The 20446-nt window shown below is 43.3% G+C and overlaps 2 protein-coding genes across 4 annotated transcripts; both read left to right on the top strand.

Annotated features, from left to right (window-relative positions):
• The first annotated feature begins 1247 nt into the window (after positions 1 to 1247).
• LOC111846412 (uncharacterized) lies at positions 1248 to 13402 on the top strand. 3 transcript variants are annotated; one of them, XM_023816550.2, is made up of 15 exons: positions 1248 to 1708; positions 1853 to 2027; positions 3324 to 3488; positions 3769 to 3861; positions 4053 to 4186; positions 4400 to 4453; positions 5745 to 5790; positions 5909 to 6079; positions 9561 to 9700; positions 10701 to 10769; positions 11376 to 11497; positions 11809 to 11926; positions 12110 to 12184; positions 12289 to 12408; positions 12643 to 13402. In XM_023816550.2, the coding sequence occupies exons 1-15, from the start codon at positions 1565 to 1567 to the stop codon at positions 12724 to 12726; spliced, it is 1710 nt and encodes a 569-aa protein (XP_023672318.1). In that variant the 5' UTR covers positions 1248 to 1564; the 3' UTR covers positions 12727 to 13402. The 3 variants fall into 3 exon arrangements, with proteins under 3 accessions (XP_023672318.1, XP_072560893.1, XP_023672317.1); XM_072704792.1 differs by having other exon boundaries at positions 11373 to 11497; positions 11815 to 11926; XM_023816549.2 differs by having other exon boundaries at positions 1249 to 1708; positions 11373 to 11497.
• Positions 13403 to 13534: 132 nt separating this feature from the next.
• LOC111846413 (uncharacterized) lies at positions 13535 to 19475 on the top strand. The gene is made up of 4 exons (XM_023816551.2): positions 13535 to 14499; positions 15615 to 15686; positions 15933 to 16237; positions 18523 to 19475. Exons 1-4 carry the CDS (start codon positions 14331 to 14333, stop codon positions 19081 to 19083), a joined length of 1107 nt encoding a protein of 368 aa, XP_023672319.1. The 5' UTR covers positions 13535 to 14330; the 3' UTR covers positions 19084 to 19475.
• Positions 19476 to 20446: the final 971 nt, after the last annotated feature.

The raw sequence follows: 20446 nt of genomic DNA, 5'->3' as shown, positions 1-20446 counted from the left end.
CGCGCTCTAGTAGAAGGAACGGAACGCTAAGTAAAATGCGTCTAGTTAAAAAGCCCGCTGAAGGCAGACTAAATCATTTCGTGTTTTTGCAAGGGGTGAGGGGTGGCCTGTCCTCAGACACTATATACAGTATGTGGGATACAAAATTCAATCCATCACTCAACCGATTTATTCAACCAAAACATTCAATTTACATTAGTTAGAAACATTCATTGTGACCTTTATTTATGATAGTAATATTGAAAGAAAGATAAAATTCCAGACTTCTCAAGGGCCCTCCCCTGACTTGGGGTCCTGGTAAGACAGTCCCATTTTCCCCCCCACTATGACGCCCATGGCAATGGACACTGCCTGCTGCCATCAGACACCACCTACCCCCAGTCAAAATACTATGAAGTCAGGTGAGACCGACAATGGACATCCCACCGGACTGACCCTAGAGGCAGTAGTAGAGAAGAGAATGATGGCAAATTTGGAGACCGTTATGGACAGTTGTGCTCATCCGTGAACTTATATTCTTTTCCTAACATTTATTTCCTTAATATTCAATAATATTCTGTTTTGCACCACGTTCTTCGAAGCATGCAGCCCCTGAATTCGAATATAGCCATACTGTATGTTTGTCTGTGCTCTACAAACTTGTTGTTGCATGCAGAAGAATGGGAACCTGTCACATGGAAAGGATGGGCAGCGAGGCTTCACGCATCAGTGATTACATCACAGGTACACACTGATACAACTGTATTCTAATGTAAGGTGCACCTCGTGCTCGCTTCATTTCCTGAATTGCTTGACACGCATTTCTAAGCCTTGAGTACGTCTCACGTAACATCACTAGTACTGAATTTTCCACAACTTATAACATATACCTACAGACTCTTCTGTGTCAAGGTTTGAAGTAGGTGCAGAGCAGTATAGCACTACTGAGTACACACATTTCTTATCCTGTCTGAATCGATTAGTCAAATCACTTTACCATCTACATGCTCAACCTCCTTAGGAAAAACTAATCCCTATCCGAACTGGTCTTAAGGATCAATCATAACATATCCAGTGAAATATACATATCTTATGTAAGCCTATCCTATGTTCTTGTGGGAGAATTGTGCGAGATTTGAATGGCCCTTCTGATATTTTACAAAAACATAAAATATATAATTTTATTCAAGGAAAAAATGTTTATATGTATTTTTAGCCATACTGGCGTGGTACGAATTTGACGACGATAAGCCCATTCGCTGTAGCTGGGACGGAGTTTCAGTTTCATTTTCCCTTTCACAGGAGTAAAAAGTAACTTCCGCAAGAGACGCCGGCGGGAACTTTCATAAAAAAGAAAAAATTAGCACGGTAAAGAAACACAACGTCTTAACTCAGCAATCGAAGCATATAGTACGCCAGGGGTAGTGTCGCATCTTGGGAAGTCTGGTTTTCGTTATTCGCCGAGCAAGCAGGTTATTTGGGCAAATAAATATAAGCAAGGCCTGTATCGGGCTCATCCTATGAACATCTATGTGAATGGTACTGAAATCTTAATGATCGAGATTTGACCACAAAAACTCAAACTATGAATCCGTTAGACTTTAAAACCAACGAGGAATTAACCGGATTTTTCCGCTGCAAGAAGACCGAGCTGTCGTGCATGGAACAGCCGCAAACGTTCCTTCGTCAACTAAGAGACCACGGCCTTATTCCCGAGGATAAATACAAGGTGTGCGCTGTTCTTTTATTATTTTAAGTCAAACTGCATTGAATATTATTCGTCTTTACTGTTCATATTATGCGCTGATTTCCGTCTTTATAATGTGTTGGCATGTCTGGCGCTGTACATGTCTGGCGGCTTTCCTCCCCTCAGAAAGTGATAAAAACGAAGATCAAGCAGAGAAGGGTGGATGGGGTCTACGAGGTACTGGACTGGCTGGAGACGACGCGGCCCGAAAACATCTCGGCCTTCTGGAGATGTGTTTTCGAAGACCACATCCTCCAGCAGTACCCGATTCTGCGCGACATGCGAGAAAGACTGCTGGGCAGTGAGTTCCTTCGCGCTTTAATTACTGGTTCCACCATCGTGGGTTGCACGACTGAAATACGTACATACAAATAACAGTATAATTGGATAACTAGTAGTAATGAGTCAAAATCGACATGATATTATTCAAAACTCAAATCGCAGGTGACACACTGCTTTTTGGCACTTTTGAATGAGTACCTAACTGGAAGGAATAAAAGAGTAATAAAAGCCAGATGTTAGTTATGCAAAAATAAACGTGTGCTAAAATGTTAAATTAGATAATTTTCCCTTGAATATTGTAATAAAATGTGATATTTGAGAACAGTGCACTTGGGGGGTTGAGTCTGATGCCTGCTCTGTGTGTGTGGAGTTTATGTGTCCTGGGGTTGCCAAGACTCACACATCTGGTGTAACATGGTTTCAAACTTTAATGCTCATGCAAGAAATCTTACAGCAAATCTGTATTATCCAATTATAAACCTAAAATTAGCTACATCAAAAGTTTTGGGGTAGGTTGCAAACCCTACAGATGATTCACTTTAATAAAAATGTTACAAACATGTCTTATGAGGAGAGATTAGCTGAGCTGAATCTGTTTAGCCTCGAGCAAAGGAGACTAAGGGGGGATATGATCCAGGTCTATAAGATTCTAACAGGTCTGGATGCTGTTCAGCCAAATGGCTACTTCAGTATTATTTTAAATACTAGAACTCGTGGCCATAAGTGGAAATTAGCGGGAGAACATTTTAAAATGAATTTGAGAAAGCACTTCTTTACACAGCGTGTAAATATGGAATAGTAAGTATGGAATAGTCTTCCTGCTAGTGTAGCGGAAGCTAAAACCCTGGGTTCCTATAAATCAGAGCTACTATAGATAAGATTTTAACAACTCTGAGCTGTTAGTTAAGTTCTCCCCAAACGAGCTTGATGGGCCGAATGGCCCCCTCTCATTTTTAAATTTCTTATGTTCTTATGTAAAGTTGTTTGCAGACTTGTCTCGAATTGAAAATCTCACGCCAGCCAGCTGAACAAAGTTGGTGACACTGATGTCCTCCTTCAGTCAGGTGGGCTCCTGTGGGTTCTTCCCATGGTCCAAAGATGTGCAGTTAGGCTAACTGACATCTGTATATCGCATGTCTGTCTTCCAAGTGGCATCCCATTCATGGTGTACCCCTGTGCTGGTACGAATAGGTTGCAGGTCTCCAAACTCCCCATGACCATGTCCAGGATAAGTTGGCAGAAGACAGGTAGAGAATTAAGAGCATGTGTGGGCTTTTTGAGCCATCTCTGAAGCATAACCTTCATGTGATTTTAGAGTCCTCGACTTCTTCTGGAAAGCTGTCAGAGAAGAAAGAAACAATGGAGGCAAAAGAAGGAAAGGGGGTCAAAAGAAGGAAAATAGAGGATGGAAGTAAGGCAGAGAACCTGGAGGAGACAGAGAGCTCTAAAGAGGAGGAGAAATTGGGGACGTCCAGATGCTGTGAGTTTCCACATCATGAGCTGATTGATGACTCATTATGTTGTTTCCCTGCATTATGGAGATTCACGGGGCTGTATCCTATAAACTCTTTGCCCTACAATATAACTCAGTGGAAATAGCCTTGAATTTTATTGCTTGGGATATGTGAACAATACAATGTAGTCAGAACAATTCATGCAGTCAAAAAATGCAGTGTGGACAAGCAGAGAGTGAAGTCCGGTGACGAGGTACATTCTGGATGTCATCATGCTTAATTGTTTATGTTGGTATAAATCCACAGGGCCCCCTTTCAAAGAAAGCAAGACAGAGGAAAACTGGCTTGTGGTCTGTGGAGTCAAGAAGGGGCTTCTTTACAGAGACAAGCTAGCCAGAGGTAAGGGTTGGCAGAACACAGGGAGAGGTGGGGTCTTGCTTGGAGGGTGGGAGGAAAGTGGAGACGGAGCCTCACTGCTTCTCGCAAAATGAAGGAAAGGCCTGCCTACAGCCTTCCAGTCCTGAAAATCACAGCTGAATTGTTCTAGCTAATATCTCAAATTTGTGTGCCCTCCTCTTCATTCATCCCAGGGGAGAAATGTATCTTGGCAGACCAACGCTGGTTTTACCCCTTCGAGTTTGAGGAATATGGAGGGAAAAAGACCAGCCGGAACTGGAAGATCAGCATCCGCTATCAGAACAAGACCCTGCATAGGCTGATACAGGTGGGGAACAGCACCAACATAATGAGCCATGGAGGCCATTCAGATCAATGTGGCTACGTGCTGGGATTAGCATAGGTTAGCTGAATTTACTGAGGTAGTAGTAAGTTCACAAACCATGCTGGGGCAGATCTTGTTACCTGTGGATGACAGCTTTGCACTGTCACCTTCTGTGTCGTGCTGAACTGCAAACATTCTTTTCTATTGTCTCTGCAGGAGGGTCATTTGATATGTGGAAAATTTAAGCAACGCCGTTCTCGGAGTAATGAGGTAAACAACCGCAGAAGCAGTTAATTAACCAAGGCCCTATTTAGTATGATGCTGCAGTGACTAGGTAACTAAGGCCCTCTTCAGAAAACAACGTTGAATGAAGTAAAAAAATTAATGGCTGTCTGGTCGGAAGAAGAGATGCAACAAAAAGATCAAAATGACTTGACAAGAAATTTAAAAAGTATTTTGTTTTATGTACTAGGCGTGCTGTGAGCTATAGTGACCAGGTAACTGAAGCTCTCTTTACAGTGGAGCTATAGTGACCAGGTAACTGAAGCCCTCTTTACAGTGGTGCTATAATGACCAGGTAACTGAAGCCCTCTTTACAGTGGAGCTATAGTGACCAGGTAACTGAAGCCCTCTTTACAGTGGAGCTATAGTGACCAGGTAACTGAAGCCCTCTTTACAGTGGTGCTATAATGACCAGGTAACTGAAGCCCTCTTTACAGTGGAGCTATAGTGACCAGGTAACTGAAGCCCTCTTTACAGTGGAGCTATAGTGACCAGGTAACTGAAGCTCTCTTTACAGTGGAGCTATAGTGACCAGGTAACTGAAGCCCTCTTTACAGTGGAGCTATAGTGACCAGGTAACTGAAGCTCTCTTTACAGTGGAGCTATAGTGACCAGGTAACTGAAGCCCTCTTTACAGTGGAGCTATAGTGACCAGGTAACTGAAGCCCTCTTTACAGTGGTGCTATAATGACCAGGTAACTGAAGCCCTCTTTACAGTGGAGCTATAGTGACCAGGTAACTGAAGCCCTCTTTACAGTGGAGCTATAGTGACCAGGTAACTGAAGCTCTCTTTACAGTGGAGCTATAGTGACCAGGTAACTGAAGCCCTCTTTACAGTGGAGCTATAGTGACCAGGTAACTGAAGCTCTCTTTACAGTGGAGCTATAGTGACCTGGTAACTGAAGCCCTCTTTACAGTGGAGCTATAGTGACCAGGTAACTGAAGCCCTCTTTACAGTGGTGCTATAATGACCAGGTAACTGAAGCCCTCTTTACAGTGGAGCTATAGTGACCAGGTAACTGAAGCCCTCTTTACAGTGGAGCTATAGTGACCAGGTAACTGAAGCCCTCTTTACAGTGGAGCTATAGTGACCAGGTAACTGAAGCCCTCTTTACAGCTATAGTGACCAGGTAACTGAAGCCCTCTTTACAGCTATAGTGACCAGGTAACTGAAGCTCTCTTTAGCGCAGTGCTACAGTGAAACTTGGGAGAGGTTACAGCCAACAATAATATAAATATTCCATGAACTGCTGAAATTGTTCACCTTATTTCCTTTCAGAGATTGAGACCGAAATCAAAAAATCAAGCAGAAGTCTCCACCTCAGGTCAGGCTTCCTTTCTCCACTTGGTTACCCCATGTTCTCACCTTTTAGTAAGTCCTTTCCAATCAGTTTGTTTTTGTGTAAAACAGTAAATGGAAGTCTGCCCTTTGGTGCCTTTCAGGGTCTAAGTCAAAGAGACAGCTGGAGGAGGCCAGAGAATCATCAGCAGGGGGTGCAGCGGCCCATGACAGAGGGGATGGTGTGAAGAACCCATCCCAGTTTGGAGGAAACCGTCTTGCGGTAACTTGTGGATCAGCTAGAGGGATTCTACATAAAGATCGCTTTGCGACAGGTGAGCATTTGTGTGTGTGTGTGTGTGTGTGTGTATGTATGTATGTGTATATGTGTATTTATATGTATGAATGTATGGTAAAACTAGGGATGCTCCTTTTGACCGTTTAACCGTTAACCGAAATAATTAATTTTGACCGAATATTACTATCAGTTAAACGGTTTAAAATGTTTTTATATATATTTATATATATTTTAATTATTAGTAGTAGTATGAAGTTTTGTGGCATCTCAGCTGAAGATCGCTTTTCACATTCTAAATACACTGTGTTTGAATCGGCGACTGTGATTACAGGCACACAGGCTTAGCCCACTGAGCCATGAACACAGGTACGAGCTTTGCTGCTGAAAATGGAAACATTGGCGCAAAGCTTCAGCGGCAGAGACGTATCCGTGTGCTATATTGTAGCCGATCGGTGTAAACACTACCCAGACATGTGCTCTTGTTTTATTTCGGTTACAATGGGCGTATTCACATATTTCTTTATCCAATACTAATTGTCGGATTATCATGTTGTTATCATGCGAATAGCGCAATTTGCAAGTGGGAAGGCGATCAGAGCTGCTTCGAGACGCAGACGCTTAAGTCAGTCACTCTTGTTCTTTCTATTCGTATCACGAAGCTATAAAAATATATTTCGTTTCTACCTATATATATATTTGAAAAGTAGACCGTCCAAGGTTTCTGAGGGTGTTTTTTAAATGTGTAGGCCTATATGATAAAACCTTGCAGAGTTATTTAAATGGTTTGGCGAAATTTCTGTCAGATCCCGCCGGCAGGACTGCCGACCCCAGAGGAATTTAATATTCTAATCTAATCAGTTAACGGTTAATGTTCGGTTAACGAACGGCGGTTGTCGGTTGGGAAAATTAATCGAAATGAGCATCCCTAGGTAAAACCTGTTTTACTTTTTAGCTTGTGGGGACATTTGTCATGTCGGGGGCGTTTGTTAACATAAAATTAACAAACACACATACACACAGGCGCTTTTGATGCGTTTCCTTTAGTAGATATTAAATCTTTGAATTCATCATACCCCTCTAATAAAAGGTCTTGCTGGGATTGCGTGAAAAATTGTGCCCTGTTTTTTGACATTTTCTGGAAGCCAATGAGAGACTTGCCGATGAAGTTTTCTAGACTCGATATATATGGGCTTTTCAAGCAGTGTGGGCGCGCGCAATCATCTCGGATGAATGGGTCCAGCTACACACAGCTGCGTTTGAAAAACCAACTTATCCCGGATGAGTTTCACCGGCATTAACTCATCCAAGATGAGGCATCTGATCTCGAATGATTTAAGCGACGTACGAAAAATACCCCTTAGGTAGTGTTACACCAAATTTTGTGACCGTCGTAAAGTGTGACTCCAGAGGCGCTGTTTCACATGTTGCTGGGATGAACGCAAGTTAAATCCTAAATTTCCTATGGGATTAATTAAATATCTATCTTCCTGTTCACGTGCACGAGCCCTCAGCGCAGTTTACGTGCCGTAATTATTTTAACTTTTCCAAGGCAGCAGCGTTTACATACATGAATATATACTTTATCAATAGGTGTTTTTAGCTTACATGCATCCTCTTTGAAATAAATAAAAAAGCAAGCAGTCATGATAAATAGTTGCAGTTTTGCTGGTCGGATATACGCACCTCTATAATTTGCTAATGTTGAACCACCGTATTTCTACTTTTAAAACATGCTATGACTGCTGAGGTGTTCCTTTCTTCCATGATGCACCAAAACAGTAGCATGTGGCGCGCTTCCTTAATTTAATTTAATAGGCATATGGATTCGCCGATTTTATACACATTACTAACTTGTGGGCATCACAATGTGCTTCTCATGAATATTTTAGGTGCACTGCTAATCTTCTTATCTAATTGTGGATGTTTAGTTAATGTCTGTATCGTGCCAAAGAGCCAGCGTCTGTTACCTAAACCCCTCCAGTGTCATAGTTTGTTGTCAAAACAAAACTTAAATGAAACTGTTAATTTTAGGGCTGTTAAAATTAATGGGTTAACGCGGATTAATCCATCATCATGATTAATCTGATTAAAATTTTTAACGCAATTAACCCATCTGCAGTGCAAAATCCCTAAAATGTCTTTCAACCCATTTCGGGCAGTTTTGGTGCGTTCCATTTGACCTCGGAACTCGGTTTCCGAGTCGGATTCCGAGTTTTAAATCCGGAAGTGGCGACATGCGCGCTCCTGTATCTCGGCAATCCGAGAAATATCTCGGAGCAGCACAGAGGATCCCGAGTTCAGAATCCAAGATATGCTGCGCCCTTTATCAACAGAAGGGAAAGTTGTAGTTTTATACTGTTTAAGCACTACTTCTCATTTGTGGCTCATTAAATGGGTCTGCCACACTATACTGTCCAACTTATCTGTGGACGTGTTGCTACGGAGTTTTATATGTAAACAATATGTAACAATGGCAATTAACCGGGCTAGAATTGGATTTCATGATTAGTCGGATTATTTGTCGGATTTACGGTAGTTCGTGCTAATTGTAAGTGAACGCAGATAAAGACCATTTAAACTGAGGTACCTTAAATCCGACAAGTTGTCCAGCTAAGCAAAAAATCTTGCTTTTTGATATGGGTCCATGGTATTGCACTTCTGTGGCAAATGGAATGCATCCGACTCGTGTTCAAGATGTTCAGTAAACATGTTAAGTGCATATACTGTATATTCCCTTTTTTCTTGAGTCTGTTTGCTCATGCAAAATGAAATGCGATTAATATAGATTAAAAATTTATGATATTTAATCGTGGTTAATCGAAATTAATCCACAGTAACCCTGTGATTAATCTGATTTAAAAATTTTATCGTTTGACAGCACTAGTTTGATTTTCTTTAGGAAAATTAATTGTTCACATTAACCGACCAACCGGTCAAATAGTCAATAACTTAATCAATACAGAAACAGTCATTAGTGGCAGCCCTACCCCACAGTATAAACCTCAGTTTTACAGAAATCTGCAAATGCAATCAAAAAGTAAAAATGTTAAAAATCTTGCATGTTGTTTGGTTACTTGTGGATAAGGTTAGGGCTGGGTTTGGGTTAAAGCTGTCATAGATAGGATTAGGGTTATGACCACAGAAAGGAAATCCACCGGTTATGACCGGTTTCCTGGTCCCCATAAGGGAAAACTCTATTTTATAAAAATCGGTGACTGCTATGAAAAAACTAAAAATGCAAAAACTCTTGTATTTTGTTAGGTTACTTATGGTTATGGTTAGGGCAGGGTAGGGGTTAAGGTTGTCATAGTTAGCGTTAGCATTTTTCCCATTGAAATGAATGAGCGGTCCCCATAACTTAGGATATGTTTACCCTACGTGTGCGTGTGTGTGTGTGTGTGTGTGCGTGCAAAAATTTTTTATGGAAACAAGGTGGTTTTCGTAGACTCCCATGCACGCTCACCTGGACAGTGTGACAGGCTGCCTTTAGTGAGCTAGTTCCCTGCCCGTCCCCTCAGGGTTGCTGGGGAAGTGCATACGGATGGAAGACAAGTGGGTGACACCAGTGGATTTTTTGAAAGAGGACCCAACATTAGGTGACATCGATTGGATGAGCAGGATCCTGTGTTTGGGAGTGCCCCTCAGCGACCTCCTCAAGGTGCGTCGGATGGAGAATGACCCCGGGTGGGACAGGGAAGCCTGGTGTGAAGACACTTTGGCTTTGTGCTCTTCCCATATTTCATGGGCTTTTTTGTTTGGTTGCTTTGAGATGTTGTCTATAAGCTAGAGGTGACATAGATGCAGAGGTGTAAAGTAACAAAATACAAATACTTTGTCACTGTATTTAAATAGGTTTTTACTAGATTTTTATTTTACTTGAGTATTTCAAACTGTTGCAGCTTTTTATATTCTTTATTTTGACTCTGTCTTGCCTCAGATATAGAGAACTCGAGGTTTTATTTCAAGATCAGCCAAGACCACTCATCAAAACGTCTCAGTATTAATTACATCTTAATATTCATCTGTTAGTTATTCCAGAGATCCCAACAAATACAAAATGTGTGGATTTTCACACCCATTAATCTCAGACTCATAACTTTTGATAGGTATAATGCACAGACATGAATCGCATATCTTTGCAATCGAGAGAACTTACTCGATCCGGTTATATTTTAAACATTTCCCACGAAAAAGCACCCCTAATAATCCATAAAACATTGTTATTATTCACATTAGACGAAAAACAGGGCATTTTCACTTCCACAATCATCCACACACTACCCTTCTGGGAAGAAAATATTGGTAACACTTGAAGCAGTCATATTGCATTATACATACCTTCATAATGAATTATAATACATTCATAAAGTTTTATAAACACGGCTATAGCCATAAGACATTATACTCGTGTATTATGTGAAGGTCTCATCTATAATGCATTATAAATACCTTCATAATACAGCATATTCATAATACTGACCGTTATTAATCATTATGAAGGTATTCTGACTGACGTTTACATACATTGATACCTTTGCATTTTTGAGTCCAAATACAGTTCCTGCTCCTTTGCCATATCACATGGTTCAGTTGGTGAGTGTTATCCTGTCAGACCAAACACTAAGGCCTTGCCTGTCTGTCTGTCTGTCTGCCTACAGAAAAAGGTCCTGCACTTTCACCAACTCCAGTGTGATTGCAGACTGTGCACCAGTAAAGCTCAGACCTTGGTGAGAAGCTTTGTGGCTCTGAGGTCACTGCCGTGGCGACACCACCCCTGTACTCCATCTGGCACAGAAAGCCTTTTCCCACTCAGCTGTGAAACCTTTTAATACTCCTGTTAAAGTGAGGTGCAGATGCTCACCTGGAGTAAAGCAACATGCAGTTAGAGCGTAGTATACCTTACATTTTTGCTGTTTTTGGTTATGGTTAAGGTTAAGGTCACATAATTGTAACTGTTTATTGGAAATTGGAAACTGTTTATCATGGAGCATTAAGGTTCATTACTGACTGGAGATCTTATATGCATCATTATATTTGCATTTTCCAGTGTTATGTTTTCATTTATTAGAACATTTCAGATAAATGTTATTTGTCTGCTTTAATGCCCCAGAAAGATCTTAAGATAAATATTTCATGCTATCTTATTATTAGATGTGAGTCTTTTATGCGTTCGTTGTCTGAAACGATTTTTATTTCTCCCTATCACTTGGTGGGACTAACCTGGTTAAATTAAGGTCAAATAAGTTTAACAAAAAATTTAAATCTGCTTTTTATCTTCTATTTCTTTGTCTTTCCCTGTCACTTCTCCCCACATGCCACAATACATGTAGCAGGACCAAAACAATGACGATGACTGCTTCATATGCGATGTGCCGGGCTGCCTGCTGTGCTGTGATCAGTGTCCGCGTGCCTTCCACTTTGAGTGCCACGTCCCTGCTGTGAATAGAACTGTGGAGTGAGAACCCCTACTGACCATTAACTATTCTACATGAGAGGGAGACAATGCAAAGCAGTTAATGAACACATATTTGGGTACCTGGGCCAAATAGTTCAAACAAGCCCATGGTTTTGTTATAGGATTCATTTCTTTGGATCTTGTCCTAAATCCATATGTACTGTCATTGCTGCACAATTTTAGGGACTGTGGTCACATGACTCCCACAGACAATGAGTAACAGGCACATTAAAAATCAGGTGTCGTCGATGAGGCACCTCGGTGCAAACAAACGTGGGGTTTCTGTGTGAGTAACTGACCTTGCTCTCCAGTTACAGGGACAAGTGGATTTGCACTTACTGCGTGCTGAAGAATACTCAAGGTTGGCGCCACCCCTGCAAAATGACACTCCAGATTGCGCTGGAGAGCCCTATTTCAGCTCGCCTACTGGTGAGTGCAAACAGCTTTACTGCCCCATTGCTAAGCTAACCACTCAAAAACAAGGGCTGCATATCAACAGACGTAGGTCACTGACAGCATACTCCAACCTTACCGTAGTTCAGGCCATGACAGTTTCGCTTTTTATATTTGTTGCCTTGGCGATACCTTTAATTGGCCCTGATACTTTTCTAGGACTGCCAGTACCTCCTGTTGTGTCTGTACAAGGAGGACAGGGAAAAGGTCTTCAAAAGTGACTCCCAGCGCTTGGTGAGTGTGTTGGACATTTTTCATGCCCCTGTCTGTGCTTGTGTGGGTTTTCTTGGGTGGGATTAAAGTATGTGCACACTTAAGACTACCGGTGTGCACGGCAGGCAAGTTCAAAAGTCCAGGAGCCAATGTGGCTCGACAAGATTGCGGAGAAGCTGCAAAGCAAGTCCTACTCCACTGTGGGGCAGTTCTTCTCAGATGTCCACCTGATGTTTCGAAACCAGGTAAGATGGAGAAGTCTTGGCATAGAATTAAAACTCAGCAGATAAACACAGAAAGTTGTGAAAACAGAGGGTGTATGTCACAAACATAAAATAGTTTAATTCTGGTGTAATTATTGATCTCTGGTTAAAGGTAAAAGGATAAATATTTAAATATAAATTGTGCTTCCATTTTTCTTTTTGGTGACACTTAAAGTTTATGTTGTTCTAAATTTAGAAATTTTTCTTCTTCCTCAGGGGAAATGTTTTGCGAAGCTGGGCACCAAACTCACCAGCTTGTTTGAAGAGGAATTTAGGAAAGTCTTCTTCATACACCCTTAACCTCAGATACTGTACTTGTTGTGTCTAAGTATATCTCTGTTGTAAGACTAAATGTGGAAACTTAAAGCATTTGGAAAATATGACGATGTATTACAGGCCAGACTACTCTGGATGCAGGGGTGGAAAGTAACAGTAAAAAGCATTTTTTTCTCTTACTTAAGTAGTATGTCAGTGGATGACTTTTACTTGAGTAACATTTGGTGTGGTATCTTACTTTACCATGAGTATGTAAATTGAGTACTTTTTCCACCATTGCCTGGAAGTAAAAGTACTTATAGAAAAGTGGTTGTCACATCTGATGCAGATTTAAAATTGGAATCTGCAAATGACATGCCAGGTGAGATAAAGACTACAATACAGGTGGCTACAAGGCCCAGGGTGAGTAATTTAACTTCCAGTTCAATATTTGATTACTTGCTCATTCGAAGTTGTTTTAAATGCATTCTACTTTGATAATTATGCTTACGGTTGTGGTAAACTTAATAGCACTGTATCTGTAAAACAATATTTTATCTGTCAGCTAACCTGCAAACATATCAACTGCCTGCTTTTATATAATCAGACAATCAACTTTTGCTGTAAAAGATTATCACTATAAGGATACTCTCAGAAAGCAGAATGACATGAAATGCTTGTATTATCTTATGCCTTTAAAATTTAAAGCTGAATTTCACAACTGCTGTGTTCAATTTTTTGTCTCTCCCTTAACGATAAGAATGTTTTAATGGTTGTTTCATAAATAATGAGAAGTGATAAAGTTTAAGATGATAAGTTTCAAACAACCCATTAAGCTTTCACCAACTGCAATCCCATTCAATGTATACATAATCAATGATATAGATATATGCGGATCTAATCTTGATACCTGAACTCTGAATGCAGCTTGTAGGCAAGCATTATTTTTTATTACTATTAGGTTTTTGCATTCTCCATAGCTCAATCAATCAGAGCCTCTTGCCACTCATTACAAGAATTTAGGAAGAAAGCGTAGCATAACGTAAAATACGTTATTTAAAAGTCGTGTCCGTTTGTGGAGCGTCTTCAGATATCCAACTTTCATTTACAAAATGGCCGGTTTGAGTTACATGACTATATATTTTTTTACATTTGGATAGGGCTATAGTTTTATGTAGACACCATAGTGACTAAAATGCAAGAGAATGTAAAAAATACGCGCATGCTGTTTGCCAGGTGGCAACGCCAGCCCATCTGCGCCGCTGCTTCAACGTCTGCGCCACGCTGATGCAGGCCCTGCGTATTACGTCAGCGCACAGGCCATCAGCCAATCCCTGCCCAGAAATGCGCAGCACTGTTGCGCAGACGCGCTCGTCAAAGAGCGCAGCCATTACTGCGCGAATAACCCAGGCGGTCGCTTATGTAAACTGCACAGCAATACTTGAACAACAGTGTTTTGCAGAGTGAAAAACTAAAATTCAATGAGTCGGGGGGCATGGAAAAAGTTCGGATGCGCCGGATGGGTGTAAAAAGAACACTACCGCACATACAAGATAAATCCAACCGGGAAAGCTACCTTCATGACATATAAAACGGCAGTACCAACTCTCCTAAACGTAAAAGGGAGAAAAGTACTGCAGTAAACGGGAATGAACGGCAGCCCGAGCAGTGACTCGTTCCTAAGCGGGAGCGAACTATCGCGGTCGCGCACTGGTGAAGACGTCTTTGAATCCACGGACACTCCTGGCAGCGCATCGCAGGCGGCCCATGCGCTACAGACAGCGCAGACGGCCGATGCTGCCGCTCCCATCATCCTCTGTGAGTCGCGCTGCCTTCCCTCGCCTTGTCCCAGAACAATACACTGATATCGACTCTAGGTGTTCAAATAACGGCAGATTAATTGTTGTCCACACGTGCAATTTGTATGATGTAATTCGGCTTGACATTTTTGCTAGATCTTGTATGTAAGCAAACCAATTGATCGTTGAGAGGTTCCTTGTCGGACAGTATCCAGTACAAGCATGGCAATTCACATGTGAGTGATGTAAATTACAGGGCATCAAGCATTTCATCCTGATGTGGGATTTTCGCCAACCGAAAAAGTCTGGAGGCACAACCAGAAAATATTATATATAATAAAATATAAGTATTTTTTCTCAAATGGAAACATTCACAGATAATTTAAGTGTCTACAACTCTACATTGTTAATTTTATACGTGTTTCTTGCGTGCAGGATTAGTGGTAATATTAATTGCAGTTGTGCCACTTGCCTTTTTAAGCTCATTTCATATTAAACGGACACATGCTTGAACACCTGCACATAATTCAGTCCTTGACATCAAGTTTATACATATAATTTTAATAGTTATTATATCGTAACATTTTCACGATTTCCCGAAGATAAAAATGTTGGGTTTTTTTTGCTGATGTTTGAATTAGACTGACTTTTTCACTGCGCCATGAAAGATCACTTGCGGTCTTCTTTATGATGTAATATTATGACTTTTTAATAAAAACCTACCGTTCTTGATTGTTCCAGGTATTGTACATTTGCGGACAATTATTTTTAAATTTTCTTAATGTTTTGAAACCACGGTGTTTAGCAATTTTTATAAGTTTAAAGGTTTCAAACACAAAAGTATGCCTATCTTGATTAATTTAATGTTTGTCATTACTTAAGTAGCAATTTTAATAATTTTGTTACTCTGCTCATTTGTTGTAAGGATGCACATCTGACATTTTTGGACTTTGAGACTGTATATTATTTAAAACTATTGAAAATATATTCACATTAAAGAGATCGCATACAATAATGTTAGGCATGGTATGTATTTATTAAAAGATTATATATATGTATTAGATTCAGTCAGAAATGTACAAATATGTATGTCATGACATCTCGACATTCACCCACCTGCATGTCCTCACACAGACCCAGTGAGCTCCGACAGGGTTATTTCCACAACCACCTCAGACGGCAAAACCATTTTTAAGATCGCTGCAGGTGAGCCAAGTCCAGCTCTGATTGCTTCTTATCTCGTCGGGTGTCCTCCCAGCTGACACGGGATTTTAAATGTGTTGACCCTGCACACATCCATTAAGATGTCAAGCTAGAAGCTGATATAATTCCTGGATGAGCTTTTGATGCACTACAAGCAAATATGCATTTATGAGCAGAAATTGCACTAAAAACATTTGTAATTGGAAATTGGTGGGTTAGTGTAGCTGAAGGAGGGCTTTCTGCCTGTAGGTCCAGTCCCTACAATGCCAAAGCCACCCCCTGCTGGCAGTGCAGAGAAAATCGCCGCTCCAGAGTTCACCTACCAGGCCATTGTGTTCCTGATTGAGGCTGTGGGCCGGCGCTGGAGGCTATATGGCTCGCGGGAACGTGCCCAGCTCTTCCAGGGCGTGCAGCAGGAGCTGGAGGGCCAGGGATACTGCCTGCCTGTGGAGAGGATCCGCCGCAAATGGAACAACCTCATTGTCACGTATAAGCGCGTTAAGGACAGGAGCCGCGAGACGGGCCAGGCCAAGACATCCTGGGAGTACTATGAGGTATGGGTATGGTGGGCACAGCGAACAGCCATCCTGGGAGTACTATGAGGTATGGGTATGGTGGGCACAGCGAACAGCCATCCTGGGAGTACTATGAGGTATGGGTATGGTGGGCACAGCGAACAGCCATCCTGGGAGTACTATGAGGTATGGGTATGGTGGGCACAGCGAACAGCCATCCTGGGAGTACTATGAGGTATGGGTATGGTGGCACAGCGAACAGCCATCCTGGGAGTACTATGAGGTATGGGTATGGTGGGCACAGCGAACAGCCATCCTGGGAGTACTATGAGGTATGGGTATGGTGGGCACAGCGAACAGACATCCTGGGAGTACTATGAGGTATGGGTATGGTGGGCACAGCGAACAGACATCCTGGGAGTACTATGAGGTATGGGTATGGTGGGCACAGCGAACAGCCATCCTGGGAGTACTATGAGGTATGGGTATGGTGGGCACAGCGAACAGCCATCCTGGGAGTACTATGAGGTATGGGTATGGTGGGCACAGCGAACAGCCATCCTGGGAGTACTATGAGGTATGGGTATGGTGGGCACAGCGAACAGCCATCGTGGGAGTACTATGAGGTATGGGTATGGTGGGCACAGCGAACAGACATCCTGGGAGTACTATGAGGTATGGGTATGGTGGGCACAGCGAACAGCCATCCTGGGAGTACTATGAGGTATGGGTATGGTGGGCACAGCGAACAGCCATCCTGGGAGTACTATGAGGTATGGGTATGGTGGGCACAGCGAACAGCCATCCTGGGAGTACTATGAGGTATGGGTATGGTGGGCACAGCGAACAGCCATCCTGGGAGTACTATGAGGTATGGGTATGGTGGCACAGCGAACAGCCATCCTGGGAGTACTATGAGGTATGGGTATGGTGGGCACAGCGAACAGCCATCTCCTGGGAGTACTATGAGGTATGGGTATGGTGGGCACAGCGAACAGACATCCTGGGAGTACTATGAGGTATGGGTATGGTGGGCACAGCGAACAGCCATCCTGGGAGTACTATGAGGTATGGGTATGGTGGGCACAGCGAACAGACATCCTGGGAGTACTATGAGGTATGGGTATGGTGGCACAGCGAACAGCTATCCTGGGAGTACTATGAGGTATGGGTATGGTGGGCACAGCGAACAGCCATCCTGGGAGTACTATGAGGTATGGGTATGGTGGGCACAGCGAACAGCCATCCTGGGAGTACTATGAGGTATGGGTATGGTGGGCACAGGGAACAGCCATCCTGGGAGTACTATGAGGTATGGGTATGGTGGGCACAGCGAACAGCCATCCTGGGAGTACTATGAGGTATGGGTATGGTGGGCACAGCGAACAGACGTCCTGGGAGTACTATGAGGTATGGGTATGGTGGGCACAGCGAACAGCCATCCTGGGAGTACTATGAGGTATGCGTATGGTGGTCACAGCGAACAGACATCCTGGGAGTACTATGAGGTATGGGTATGGTGGGCACAGCGAACAGCCATCCTGGGAGTACTATGAGGTATGCGTATGGTGGTCACAGCGAACAGACATCCTGGGAGTACTATGAGGTATGGGTATGGTGGGCATAGCGAACAGACATCCTGGGAGTACTATGAGGTATGGGTATGGTGGGCACAGCGAACAGACATCCTGGGAGTTCTATGAGGTATGGGTATGGTGGGCACAGCGAACAGACATCCTGGGAGTACTATGAGGTATGGGTATAGTGGGTACAGCGAACAGGCATCCTGGGAGTACTATGAGGTATGGGTATGGTGGGCACAGCGAACAGACATCCTGGGAGTACTATGAGGTATGGGTATGGTGGGTACAGCGAACAGCCATCCTGGGAGTACTATTAGGTATGGGTATGGTGGGCACAGCGAACAGCCATCCTGGGAGTACTATGAGGTATGGGTATGGTGGCACAGCGAACAGCCTCTGCCATTTGGAAGACACAGGACCAGCGGGGCTTTTGTTCCTTGCAGTAGAGTTACTGACAGAAATTATTAATCATAATTATAACTAGAATCACTTCTGTAATTTTATAGTTTGCATCCATCTGTGTTCTGCAGTCAGTGCTAAGGCTGATGCCTGTGCCATTCAGCACAGACATGAGGCAGGGGAGACCCTGGGCAGGCAGATCCAGGGCAAAGACACACACAGGCACACATAATCACACATGATTTTTAGAGGCAGGAAATCCCTAAATGAGAAACAGTAATAAATAACTCTGTTTTCCCTGTCCTGTCTTGTCTCTGGCCTGTGGCTCTGTTCCCTCTATAGATGATGGACGCCATGCTTGGCGACACGATTGGTGCTCAGGTCGGTGGGAGCACGTCAGCAACCCTGCTGGACGTGGGCAAGGAAACAGCTTCCGCCAACCTGGGCGACATCACCAAGCAAGGCCTGCTGTCCCCCTGCAGCCTTGCCCCCTCCTGTGCCCAGATTCCCACCCTCGTCTCTGCTTCCCCGCTCCCACCCGTCAACCCGGACCTGTCTCCCTTGCTTCCTGGTCCCCCCCGCAGCACAGGCCGGCCCCGCGCACGGCAGAAGCTGCGGCGCGATTCAGGCTGCACGCCGACGCCCATCTCCTTCCCAGCCCGTCGACAGGACCAGGCCGAGGAGTGTGCCTCCCTGCTGCGCAGCCTAGCCAGCAACCAGGAGGAGCGTAGTCGGCAGGAGGAGGTGCGGCTGCGCCGGGGAGAAGCCCGCGAGAAGCGTCGCGAGAGGAGGGAGAACAAGATGCTGGAGGCCCTGGGGAGGATGGCCACTGCCCTGGAGCTACTGTCTGCCAAGCAGGACACCATTATCGCCTTACTGCAGAGGCTGGCAGACAGGCAGTGAGGCAGCAGGGCCCGCGGACAGCTGTGGGAGCCGAGTCTGCTGAGGGTGGGGGGACCAGCCATCTTGACTGCACCTGTGTGGCTCAACTGGATGATGTTGATTACACTCCTGCTTGTTGTTAAGGGCCTTGTCTCATTTCCTGCCTTAGGTTTCATTCTGAGGAGGGAAAAATCGAAATATGTCATTCTGTTGCACGGTATGTAAACGGAAGCTGACTGCAAACCTCATTCACCACAGACTTCTGCCCCTATTGTCTGCATTTTGTTGCTGATGGTAAATGACCATTAACTTTTTTAGCTGAATGGTTATGTAGTTATCAGATTGTTTTGTTTTTGTTCAGTTGAATTATCTGGGTGTTTATTTTCAATCTTGAATTAAATGCTGTCAGTGTTTTGCTTTTGTCTGCCATGTTGTTTGCAAAATGCATATGTACTTATGCTCTCTCCTTGAAGACCGGGTTGAGAAACACTGGAATAGGAGACCATCACCAAATTCCATAAATCCAACCATTTTCTAACCAGCAGAGGTGCATACTTCAGGTCCAGAAAGTAAAAATCCAGAACAAGATTTTATTTCAACCAACCAGTCGAGTACTTTGTTACTATGACTCTTTATACTCAATTGGTTGGTTGAAACAAAATCTTGGTTTGCACACTTGAACTACCCGTCTCTGCCAGTCACTTATGCAGTGCAGGGCTGCAGTGAGGTCAAATCCTACCAGAGAAAACGCAGAGCACAAGGCAGGTGGCACACTGGAGATCGCATGCCATTGCAGGGCATACACCAACATACTGAGGGAAATTTAGAATGGCTGCAATCCAACCTCCACCTCTAAGCATTTTAATAGAATGTCACGGTCAATTCTGTAACACGAAGATCAAGCTGTACAAAAACCAGAATCGGCAGTGAAAAAATGTCGTTCAGTACCTTCAGCGGGGCAGATACTATACAGAGCTCTAAAGCCAGACTGGAATTTATAAATGATTTTAGACTTATACAAGTAAGAGGTGATCTAGGAAAACACAACTTTTTCCAATATCTTGGAGATAAATGGTAGCTTGGAGATGGGCCTGTAGTTTTTATGGTAATTAGGGTCTAGGCTAGGTTTTGTCAATAAAGGTTGCATGATTGCATGTTTAAAACTGGAAGGGACAACTCCACTAGTTAATGAGTTATTAATTATGGCCAAAATAAGGGGGCAGATTGTAATGAATGTAACGAGATGGTATAATGTCTAAGGGGGATTAAGTGACATTCATTTGAGAGACCACCTCAGAGAGCTGGGCAGATGACACTGGCTGAAATTGCTGGAGGTAACTGATTGGATGACGTGCTTCTGGGGGATCTGTGTCTGGAGGTGAGA

Source organism: Paramormyrops kingsleyae, chromosome 22, assembly GCF_048594095.1.
Source record: "Paramormyrops kingsleyae isolate MSU_618 chromosome 22, PKINGS_0.4, whole genome shotgun sequence".
Classification (NCBI taxonomy): Eukaryota; Metazoa; Chordata; class Actinopteri; order Osteoglossiformes; family Mormyridae; genus Paramormyrops; species Paramormyrops kingsleyae.
This window is presented reverse-complemented; position numbering and strand designations above follow the sequence as displayed.

What these genes read in the sequence shown, in the direction of transcription:
- LOC111846413 (XM_023816551.2), top strand. Translation starts at nt 14,331, where the DNA reads ATGAACGGCAGCCCGAGCAGTGACTCGTTCCTAAGCGGGAGCGAACTA. An exon ending in CATTTTTAAGATCGCTGCAG is followed by an intron (nt 15,687 to 15,932) that starts GTGAGCCAAGTC and finishes TTCTGCCTGTAG; the next exon opens with GTCCAGTCCCTACAATGCCA. An exon ending in CATCCTGGGAGTACTATGAG is followed by an intron (nt 16,238 to 18,522) that starts GTATGGGTATGG and finishes TTCCCTCTATAG; the next exon opens with ATGATGGACGCCATGCTTGG.
- LOC111846412 (XM_023816549.2), top strand. Translation starts at nt 1,565, where the DNA reads ATGAATCCGTTAGACTTTAAAACCAACGAGGAATTAACCGGATTTTTC. An exon ending in CTATTTCAGCTCGCCTACTG is followed by an intron (nt 11,927 to 12,109) that starts GTGAGTGCAAAC and finishes ATACTTTTCTAG; the next exon opens with GACTGCCAGTACCTCCTGTT. An exon ending in ACCTGATGTTTCGAAACCAG is followed by an intron (nt 12,409 to 12,642) that starts GTAAGATGGAGA and finishes CTTCTTCCTCAG; the next exon opens with GGGAAATGTTTTGCGAAGCT.